Source organism: Sinocyclocheilus rhinocerous, unplaced genomic scaffold (assembly GCF_001515625.1).
Source record: "Sinocyclocheilus rhinocerous isolate Xijiao unplaced genomic scaffold, SAMN03320098_v1.1 scaffold1391, whole genome shotgun sequence".
NCBI classification, from domain to species: Eukaryota; Metazoa; Chordata; class Actinopteri; order Cypriniformes; family Cyprinidae; genus Sinocyclocheilus; species Sinocyclocheilus rhinocerous.
In genome coordinates, this window is record NW_015666957.1 from 111741 (window position 1) to 123447 (window position 11707).

Here is an 11707-nt window from a genome sequence, read left to right on the forward strand (position 1 = left end):
CTCCCACCTTACATATACCTAAACCTACCCGTCTCCACCCCCTGATCCCTAAACCTAAAGGTGTTAGGTGTCGCCCAGCCCGCAGCTCGACAGATGTCTGCCAGAGAGGCGCTGTGCGCCAACGCCCAGGAGGAGGCAACACTCTGAGTTGAGTGGGCTCTCACCCCCAGGGGGCACGGCTCACCTTGGGATTAGTACGCCAAGGTGATGGCATCCACTATCCAGTGGGCCAACCTCTACTTGGAGACAGCCTTCCCTTTCTGCTGACCTCCAAAACAGACAAGGAGCTGCTCAGAGCTTCTGAAGCTCTGGGTGTGGTCCATGTACTGTATATGCAACGTGAGAGTAGGTCGGCCCGAACACAAGGCACTCTTCACTTACCGAAAATGCTTGGAGGTCCCCGACCCTCTTGATGGAAGTGAGCGCAATCAGGAGCGCTGTCTTAAGAGACAGGAACTTCAGCTTGACTGAATCAAGCGGCTCAAAGGGACCCCTCTGGAGTCCAGCCAGGACAACAGAGAGATCCCAGGAGGGTATCAGGGGTGTCCTAGGAGGATTCAACCTTCTGGCACCGCTCAGGAACCTAACGATCAGGTCATGCCTTCCCAGGGACCGGCCGTCAACTGCATAGTGATGTGCTGCGATTGCAGCAACATACACTTTCAAGGTGGAGGGTGACAGCCTACGCTCCAACCTTTCTTGCAGGAAAGAAAGCACAACTCTGACCGAGCATCTCTGGGGATCTTCTCGGTGAGAAGAACACCAACTCATGAACAGACTCCACTTCAGAGCATAGGCCTGCCTCGTAGAGGGGGCTCTAGCCTGAGTGATAGTGTCTACCACCGCTGGCGGTAGGTCACTAGGTCTGCCGCGTCCCGTCTAGAAGCCATGCATGGAGGTTCCAGAGAACTGGACACGAGTGCCATATGGTGCCCAGCCCCTGAGAAAGGAGGTCCTTCCTCAGGGGGATGCGCCAGGAAGGGGCTGTCACAAGGAGCATTAGTTCCAAAAAACAGGTCCGGGTGGGCCAGTAAGGCGCAACCAACAGGGCCTGTTCCTCATCCTCCCTGACCATGCACAGTGTCTGTGCGAGCAGGCTCCCTGGGGGAAACGCATACTTGCGTAGAGCCCGAGGCCAGCTGTGTGCCAGTGCGTCCGTGCCCAGGGGGGCCTGGGTCAGGGAATTGTACAACTGGCAGTGGGAGGACTCATGGGAAGCAAACAGGCCCACCTGAGCTTCCCCGAATCGACTCCAGATCAGCTGGACCGTCTGGGGATGGAGTAGCCATTCTCTGGGGAAAGTGAGCTGTCGTGAAGGTGCGTCGGCTGCACGATTGAGCTCCCCCGGAATGTGGACGGCACGCAGCGACTTAAGCCGCGTCTGACTCCAGAGGAGGCGATGGCGAGCGAGTTGAGACATGCGACGTGATCGTAGACTGCCCTGTCGGTTGATGTACGAAACAGCCGCAGTGTTGTCCGAGCGGACCAACATGTGCTTGTCCAGCAGCAGTGGCTGAAACTGCCACAAGGCTAGATGCACTGCCAACAACTCCAGGCAGTTGATGTGCCAAAGCAGGCTGCCTGCCCGTTGCACGTAGTGCCCCAGCCCGTGTTGAAGGCATCTGTCGTGACTACGACATGCCGGGACACTTGTTCTAGAAGAAAAGCAAGGTCCGACCAAGGACAGGGAGAGCTTGGTCTTCTTTCAGTTGACCTGAAGCCCCAACTGACTGAGGTGCCGAAGCACGAAGTCCCTGTGATCGCACAACTCCTCTCGCGACCGGGCCATAATGAGCCAGTCGTCGAGATAGTTGAGGATCCTGATGCCCACTTCCCATAGTGGGGCAAGGGTGCCCTCCACGACTTTCGTGAAGACGCGGAGGGACAGGGAGAGCCCGAAGGGGAGGACCTTGTACTGCCATGCCCGACCCTCGAACGCAAACCGCAGGAACGGTCTGTGACGAGGAAGGATCCAGACATGAAAGTACGCATCCTTCAGGTCGATCGCTGCAAACCAATCCTGGGTTTGAACGCATTTGATAATACGCTTCTGCGTCAACATCTTGAACGGGAGCTTGTGAAGGGCCCGATTCAAGACTTGCAGATCCAAGATAGGTCGAAGGCCACCGCTTTTCTTGGGTACGATGACGTAAGGGCTGTAAAACCCCTTCCTCATCTCGGCTGGAGGGACTGGCTCGATTGCATCCTTTGCCAACAGGACAGCAATCTCCTCGCACAAGACAGAGTCGTCTTGGACTGCCACCGAAGTTTCGAGAACGCCATTGAACTTGGGAGGTCGTCCTGCGAACTAAATCGCGTAGCCGAGTCGAACCGTCCGAATGAGCCAACGGGATGGGTTGGGCAGCGCAAGACACGCCCCCAAACTCCATACAAGTGGCACCAAAGGGACAGTCGACGTACCAGCAGTGGTGCAGCGATGGGGAGTTGAACTGGGTGGCCCAGAAGGCGTTGCATTCTTAGTCATCACAGCAAAACTCCCCGTGTCCCCGGAGGGACTGACCAGAGACGCGTGGAGAGGCGTTGTGGCTCCGAACCATGAGCTCTCGGCCACTGGCAATAGGGGGCGTCGTGGGTGAGAGTGAGTAAGCAGTGCATCGCCCACTGTCGACCCACGAGCCTTGAAGATTCTCCGCCCGGCCCTCCTCCGGGGGAAGGAGCGGCGCTGTCTCCACACATCTCGGCTGGAGGGACCGGCTCGATTGGATCCTTTGCCAACAGGACAGCAATCTCCTCGCACAAGACAGAGTCGTCTTGGACTGCCACCGAAGTTTCGAGAACGCCATTGAACTTGGGAGGTCGTCCTGCGAACTAAATCGCGTAGCCGAGTCGAACCGTCCGAATGAGCCAACGGGATGGGTTGGGCAGCGCAAGACACGCCCCCAAACTCCATACAAGTGGCACCAAAGGGACAGTCGACGTACCAGCAGTGGTGCAGCGATGGGGAGTTGAACTGGGTGGCCCAGAAGGCGTTGCATTCTTAGTCATCACAGCAAAACTCCCCGTGTCCCCGGAGGGACTGACCAGAGACGCGTGGAGAGGCGTTGTGGCTCCGAACCATGAGCTCTCGGCCACTGGCAATAGGGGGCGTCGTGGGTGAGAGTGAGTAAGCAGTGCATCGCCCACTGTCGACCCACGAGCCTTGAAGATTCTCCGCCCGGCCCTCCTCCGGGGGAAGGAGCGGCGCTGTCTCCACCACCTCCTGAAGAGCAGTCTCCCACATCTCTGGGTTGCCCGTGTCAGGGCCGCTTCATCGTCTTCTTAGAGGACTTAGCGGCCGGGCGGCGTCGCTCTCCTGTGTGGGGCTTGATGCGCCGGCCTTGATGTAGTCTCAACGTGGGGCGGAGCCGGAGTGGAGGACGCAGGAGGGCGCCCACAGCGACGAGGAGGCTGAGATACGGCTCGCGACGGAACGGTGGCAGCTGGAGGATCACGTCAGGTCAAGATGTGTTGAATGGCCTCAGTCTGCTTTGTACTGCCGAGAACTGCTGGGCAAAGTCCTCGACTTTGGAATGGAAGAGGGAGATGACCGGCTTCTGGCCGTGAAAGGGGCCGTCCACGACTTCGTCACCTCTTCAAGCACCTCCGGGAAGAAAGGAACCGGAGCAGAACGCGGTTGTGAGCCGCGCTCCGCGCCGAGAAAGCAATCATCCAGCCGCGAGTGCTCAGGGCTGGGCGGTGTATTCACCTCCAGCCCGATGCTCACGGCTGCCCGGGCAAGCATGGCCGACAACTCTGGGTCCGATTTGGCAGTGGCGACAACACCCGAGGGGGGCAGCCCCGCCGAATCTTCATCCTCAGAGGCCGAAAGCCCATCCCCCGATGCTGCAATCGACATCTGATCCTCTGGCGGCACACCGAATGACACGCTGGGACTGCCGTGAAACGACCCAGCAGAATCATCCGGCGGCCGCACAGAACAGGCGCTGCAGGAGGAGTGACAGGTCCGTGGAGCGGGGCCCGGCGGAGAAGCTCTCACAGTCACCCTCAGATCTCCCAGAGCACTAGCCAGCAGTCCTCTGCTCGCGGCAGAGAAACCAGGATGGATAGTGACAGAGGGGTCTGCTGCACTCCCCTTGAGGAGCGAGAGATGCGATCACAGCGCTGCCATGTTCATACGCCCACAATAGACGCATGACTCATCCACGAGCGCCACTTCAGCGTGCTAAAGGCCCAGACACTGAAGACAGCGATCGTGGCCATCGACAGAGGACAGGAAACGACCGCATCCAGAAGGACACGGACGAAACGGCATCTTGAAAAAGACGCAAATCGTCCGTTATTTGCTCTTTTAGAGGAAACTGCTCTTTTAGCTGAAGCGCCCAGGGGAATCGCTGATGACAGACACCGCTGTAACGAGCCGTAACACCAACCAGGAACAGCCCTCCGAACACAAAGATGAATGGCTTTGTAGTGAATATATAACATCAACTACTCGGCTCCGAAGCAAATATCTGAAGAGTGGATGCACCTGTCGCCAACTAGCCAATTTTCATTGGCGTTTTCTCTTAAACTCAGAGATGATTGGCCTCCCAAGTGAGACCCCATATGTCGTTCGACATAACTCGTAGTGACCGACAGATAGGGAACTGTGGGGATTTAGTGACTAGAGATAGTATTGCACATTGACATATAGTGTATATTATTGCACATATATTATTGCACCTTTACTGCAGATATAGTGTTCACATTTAGTAACCAGATATGGTATATCACCCTGACATACTATTTAGTGCATTGTTTGAAGTTCTGATAAATAAAGTGTTCAGACAGTGGTATTGCAGATTGACATAATGCGTATTGTACAATATTGTATATTGCATGTTATATAGCAGCAGTATAGACAGAAGAGATTTGAATGAAATAAGTGACTGTAGTTAAAAGAATAACGTGGTTGGAATAGTATTTTAACATTAGTGCATTTATGAGTTTAAAGTCCTGATAGCAATTGGGAAGAAACTGTTCTGTAAGTGAGGGGTTTTTGCTCTTAAGGATTTGTAACGCCTGCCTGAGGGCAGAAGATTAAACAAGTGGTGTCCTGGATGGGATGTGTCCTTGATGATGTTTATGAAAGATGAGAGATAATGGGAGCGAGCAATGCTTTCCAGGGAGGGTAGTGAGCAGCCAGTGATTTTTTGGCCTGTGTTGATTGTTCTTTGGAGTGCAACTGGTCTGTAATCATTTAAGCTGCTGGTGACTGCTTTTTTAGGAACAGGGATGATGGTGGCTGATTTTAAGCAGGGTGGTATGATGGCCGATGTCAGTGAAAGGTTGAAGATCTTTGTAAAGACTCCAGCAAGCTGGTTGGCACAGGCTTTGAGTACTTTGCCAGCTACTCCATCCGGACCAGCAGCCTTCCTTGTGTTTACAGTTTTGAGTACTCGTCTCACCTCATATTCCTGTAGGGTGAGATGGCAGGTGCCAGAGGTTGGTGATGGTGCTGAAGTTGTTGTGGGTTGCTTAACTTCAAAGCGGGCAAATAAATGGTTAAGTTCCTCAGCCAGTGAAGCATCAGCGTTAACAGTGCTGTGGTATTTGTTCTTATAATTGGTATTGCTCTGAATACCCTGCCACACTCTTCTTGGATTTTTGTCTGCGAGGTGGTCCTCAATTTTTAATGTAGAACAAAACAGATTCTGTGTATTGTTCCAGGGCCTGATGTTCAAATACCTCCCAGTCTGTTCGTTCAAAGCAGTCCTGCAGCTGAGAGAGAGATTCTTCAGGCCAAGTTTTTATGATCTTTGTGACCGGTTTTGTTTTCCTCCTCAGTGGGGTGTATGCTGGGAGAAGAAGCAGGTGGGGAGGGGTGCGGCCTTGTAGGCATTCTTAATTTTGGAATACACATGATCCAGTGTATTTTTCCTTCTGGTCGTTGTCATTTTTATTGTCATGTTGTCATGTTTACTGGCTTCGTTGTCATTTTTAGTAGCCATTGTGCAGCTAAATTCAGTGTTTTATAATACAGCAGCTGCCTAGGCAAGAGGCAAGCTGTGCTTAGAGCTATCGGCAAGACGTCCTTGCTTTTCCTCGCTATCATGTTGTACTTGCCAGTGACTAGCAACCAACTTACTGTTTACACTTTTACACCAGTGTAGACGAGAATCGTTTTCATTTTAAAATGCCGTTTTGAAACGAAAACACACTAGTGTAAACAGGGCCTTAGATCCACGCCTCCACTTTTCCTACAACATTACAGTGTACAAATAACGGTATATGTTTTAACATTTCCTTCATTTATTCATGTTACTTAATTCAAGTGTAACCATAAACATACTCTTACTGGACTACCATTTCAGTTATAAATTATGTGGTACCTAGTTTTGATTGAAGTGAATTGAAGTGAATTTCAATACAATATAGTCACACCATAGCAATGATCTCCCACATATTTAGCTATTCTAACTGTGCTTATTTACATTATTGGTATAAGCAGCATTGGGGGGTAATCGACAAGGAATGTACAGTCAAGTTGATAACTTTTCTATAGTCATTCGACAATCCTGCAGCCTGAACCATTGTAGTGAAACCACCCTACCTGAATATCAGAATGGCAATGATTACCTGTTGACTTGTGCCATGGCTGAAGCCGTGATTATCCATGTGATTTTGCTTAATGAAAGCATCTGATTTATCTTTTATAACATCTCTTTATATCGCTAAATAAGTAATACTTTTTATGAATATGGAAGTGTAAGTGTGTCATGGTCTATCCTTTTGTGCAATAAATTCTGTAATGTAACATTTTGAGGTTGTAAATTGATGGTACACTTATCACTCTCATAAGAACATCATCAGGAACATTTCTCTTGTGATTACAGATGCTGTAGGCAGAAGAGTGGCTGAAGATAACAGGAGCTTCAGAGATGTCCAGCACCTGATTCATGACCTTCTCAGACACATGAGACAGATCAATCAGCATTCCAATGCGGTTCATTTCCCGGATCACTTGCTGAAAGGACAAATTAAATGGGTCACTACAGAAAGCAATAAGGAGTAAAGCTTTCTCTAAAAGACGACAGCAAGTCAGGGTGGCCTACATTAACCACCACCATGTCAACAGTTAATAACATTTTAGAGTTCACGAAATGCTTTATGTTAAATAACTGTCCGGTAAATAATGTGCCATAGTGAAATATGTTTTTATTCTATATTTAGTTTAAGAAAAAAGGTCTAGCCTTGTCTGTAAGTTCATAACAGATTAAGTGCATTATTATAACACTCACCTTAGGAAAAAAAAAAAAAAAAAATACACAATTTTGTCTAAATTTGTTGACTTACATTAAGTAACATTTTGGCTTATATCCAAAGTATTGTATATGGTATGTAGTCTTTGGTATATGGTATATAGTCTTTATAATAATTAATCATTTAACTTTGCATGAATGTTTTTATCTTTGGGAAAATAAAAATTGTTTTGAACCATTAATTTTTAACCAAATAATAAATATTATTTGAGCCAAACGAACAAATTTGACTGTAACAAATTACAGTATTTTTTAATTGGTCCAAAGAATATTTGTATTTGATTATTTATTTTTTAATTGTACAAATCTGACAATAAAGCATCTCTGTGTCTAACCTTGCCAAAATCAGACAAACCACCATGCGCTTCAGGCTCAGATCCTGTGTCCACCAGCCAGTTGTCTGCCCTAGAAGGAAGTGAGACCAAAACATGGTAAAGGAAACAATAGAGTTTTTAGCTGAAATTGAAACCCCTTCTCTAATCAGATGGGCACAGGCACTTATGTGGCCATTTCTTTGGAAACCTGATGTAGCTTTTATTTCAGCCACACCTTAAATGCAAAATATGAATTCTGTGGTATAGCTGCAAGTAAAAGTTAAACCAGGAATTTTCCTTGATTTTCACACACTACTGTTGCCCGTGTTATGTGGGTGTGTTACAAAAAAAGTTATTTAATAAAACACCTCTGGCACAGTTTCCTGGCAGGTTTATGTTTACTTCATTCCAAACTAATGAAACCATCATTCAAACTTATTTCCTCACCTTGCTGGATCAGTCTGTATGTACTCTGTACTTTGACATAAATGCATTTCTGCTGTCATCTGTGCTATGAAGTATAATTACTCTCCCGACTCACCATGGTGTGTTGCAACTATGTGTGATAGTGAGGTATCGGACGCCCAGCTGGTACATGGTGCGCAGAGTACCCAAACTACTGTCAATTGAATGTCCACCTTCTACCCCAATCAGACTTGCTGTCTTATTCTGTTCAAAGGCATCCAATATATCTGCAAAAACATTTTAGTTTTAGTTTATATAAAAAACTATAAACAATTATAAATACACATAGATTTTTTTTTTACTTTATCACTACAACAATAATTCCAAGGTGTTTTAGGAATATGGTGTTGATGGGTGGTTGTTACGGTGTTTGTGGTTGTTGATACAGTAGGTCACTTCTAACCTTCTTTATATAAGAATATGGATTTTTCCATCTGTTTTATCAGTTTATCTCTCTAACTGTAACAAGCTGCATAATTTGAAGTATCATTCATGTTGAAGCAAAAATGGTGTGCTTGTGTATACTGCAAACGTGTCATTGTATTCAATACTGACGTCTATTTGATTCCTTTGAGTTATTGCAAGGATTTGTACAGTAATTACTGCTGCCTCACTGTCTTACCTTGACTGCTAGCAGCAAATTTGAAGACCTCTGGGTATTTATGACACATCCTGTGGATTACATCAATCTGCTCCAAGGTCTGTCTGACTGCGTCTTTGTACTGGGTATCACATGGTACATACGCTGCCCAGAACTGCAACAGAAAAACAAATATTACCACACATTCAGTTTGCCCATTATGGTGAATGTTCCTATGTGTTGTGTGTAGGCCTGTTTGTGTTTGTACCTGTGCTGAGAGGTGCCCTTCTTTGATTTTGGGGATGTTGGTATGTGTGGAGTTTAGTTTGTACAAGTCCACCGTGTTGAGCTGATTATTAAACAAGCTCCTCATCTGCCAGGGAAGGTCATTGTGCCTGTTTTATAAGAGATTTCAAATCACTTTCAAATAGAATCATAGATAATAAGAGAAACAAACATTGAAAGTTTCCTTGAAAATTCAAGCATCTGTGAATTACACTTTCTATTACTATTTCTTCCTTCCTTTATACACTTTCAGAAAAAAGGTAAGCTGTCACTGGGGCAGTACCCTTTAAAAGGGTACACATTTGTACCTTATTTACCCCTAAAAGGATGCATATAAGCACCTCAAAAGTACATATTAGTACCATAAAGTGTACATATTAATACCTTAATATTACTTATTTGTACCTTTCGAAAAGATACTGCCCCACCGCACGACAGCTTTTGTACCTTTTTTTCGGAGTGTAGCAGCTCTATTTGTTGCAGCAAAACATTTGTAAAATTAAATATCGTTTACCTGCACTAATTTTCGTACATGAGAAGGAATCCAATCTTATTTCAGATTCTGAAAGTGCTGTTTATATAAAACAATGCTTTTATTTGAAAGATTATGAGGGCACATGACTTAAAAATAATGTGCACAGATAAAACATTTATAATAAACACTACAATATTCCATGCTTATTTCATAGTGACATTTCTACTTTGAGATCTTGTTTTCCATATATATATATATATATGTGTGTGTTTAGGCTACCTAAGCAGCAAAATTACCACAAGGTATTGATTAACTTGCTTTCAGGGAATATATGTTGAATATCTTGTTTTTAGAAATGTTACAAAACTTGTTTTTCTTTATTTTTTCCCTTTCCTTTCAGATAGATAGATAGATAGATAGATAGATCTAAGTTGACATTATTGGAGTTCATTTCACAAGAAAATACTATTTCAGTCTTTCTACTTCAAAATGTCATGTTTACTTCTCTATTACTTGCTGTTTCTTTGTAATTATTTGTGATGCTACACAATGTTTCTTTCTTTCTTTTTGTCCCTTTTTTTTTACATTAGATAAATAGATTGACTTACCCATCTATAAGTGGAGTGTCAGCCATCAGTTTCAGGGCTTGCTCCTTTAAATCATCTGCTACTGAGTTAAATGTGAAAGCCCAGAGCACTAAACACACAGTCTTGACCCAATCCATTACCACACTGTTTACCTACTCTGTAATCTTTAATTATGAATTGCTCCTCAAATAACTCTACCTATCTCAGCTCTTCTTGTTTTCAGCTTACTTATATCCACAGATGTATATCGTCTTCTCTTTTTGATGTGTAGAGATACACTAAGGCCAAAAGACCAGTGTCAGGGATTGAGTTCTCATCATAATGATGCTGAATGTAAGTTAATATATATATTTGGGTTGTAAAACTGTCCCATAAACAGGACAGATGTTCCATAAAAGCCATGTCTTTATTTTTAATGATAGATAAGGGTGAAATAAGTGATTATGTAAAAGTACAGTGAGTGAGCGTTTTTCATTTTGTTGTTTAAAGTCCATCTGAGGGCTGTGCGCACTCTCTGGCCCATTTTCTTCAGAGGTATTACTTTGGCTGGAGAGACTTTAGTTGAACTCAGATTTAACCATATTAATGAAGTGTAATATAACAAGTTTAATCCTTAGGAATAGGTTTAATTAACACTCGCCACTCAATAATGTACTGTAGCGTCTGCGTAGAATCATGCATGATTTTTGGGTTTTATGGCTTAAGAGACCCTTTTAGCTTTTGACATTTGCATATAAATTACAGTCCTGGTCACAGACTTTACACTTATATGGGTGCTAAATGGCCAATGGTTCCCCCCACTATCAAGGAGATGCTAAACAGTTTCACCACTCGCGCCTTCATTTGGAGTTTCAAACACATTCCAAAGAGACGTAAATGACCCCCGGGGCCAGGCACCAATGGGCCTGGCTGACCAGCAAACTACAACATGCTCACATAACACACCCCCACACACACACACACACGTAAAGACCTTTACTCTATTTAGACAATAATTGAGCAGTTACAAATATATCTGGTATATTGCATGTGTTGTTTGTACGTTTCCCTATTAGATTAGCTGAGTTACCACTCGTTATTTGCATTAGTTAAAGCCCTAAACACTGATATTCAGGTGTATGGATGTATCTTTGGTTTAATCTATTCTAAATGTTTGTTTGTTGGTATCAATATTATCTGCTCTTTATTCCTCAAACAATGATGTACAGTATGTGATTGTGAAACGCATCATACGATTTATACTATATTTTGGGTTAAAACGGCAGCAATTCCAGACCGGCCATAAAACATGCAAATGGGCCATAAAGCGAGACAAAGGAAACTTCTCCCGCTCAAAAATTCACGCCTGGTATTGGCCAGTCCACCCAGAATACGAACCCTCAAAAGTGATTAGCCCGAAATAATCTTTGCTCAGAAACCCTCTTCGTTTGAGACAACACCTTTTCCAAGACTCTCAAGATCTTCCTCTTGAGTTTTATTTTCCGGCAGTTTTTATCTTCAAGTAACTTTAGTCGCTGTGGACTTTTCCTTCTTCAGAAGAACCAGAAGTAAAACTTCCAGCTCACTCCTAACGAACTCATCAAAGACCTCCATTGTCTACCGCATCAGGACTCTTGTTCAGCAATCAAAGCCAATGCAAGTAACCGTTTACAATTATTTAGATGCGTGTTTAAGTTTCAGCCCCTTTTTAAGGTGATTTTTGATTCTTTGATGATTCTCAAAGGTTGTGGTTAAGTGAT

At 45.2% G+C, this 11707-nt stretch overlaps 1 protein-coding gene across 1 annotated transcript in view; it reads right to left on the bottom strand.

The window, feature by feature from the left end:
• Window positions 1-10105, bottom strand: part of LOC107733240 (dipeptidase 1-like) — a 16570-nt gene extending 6465 nt beyond the window's left edge. Inside the window, exons 1-6 of the mRNA XM_016544802.1 lie at window positions 9990-10105; window positions 8890-9016; window positions 8664-8796; window positions 8118-8268; window positions 7598-7667; window positions 6787-6967 (exon numbers count right to left, since the gene is read on the bottom strand). Coding sequence (XP_016400288.1) covers window positions 6787-6967; window positions 7598-7667; window positions 8118-8268; window positions 8664-8796; window positions 8890-9016; window positions 9990-10105 — 778 coding nt within the window. The remainder of the gene's footprint in view (window positions 1-6786; window positions 6968-7597; window positions 7668-8117; window positions 8269-8663; window positions 8797-8889; window positions 9017-9989) is intronic.
• Between the last annotated feature and the right edge of the window lie 1602 nt (window positions 10106-11707).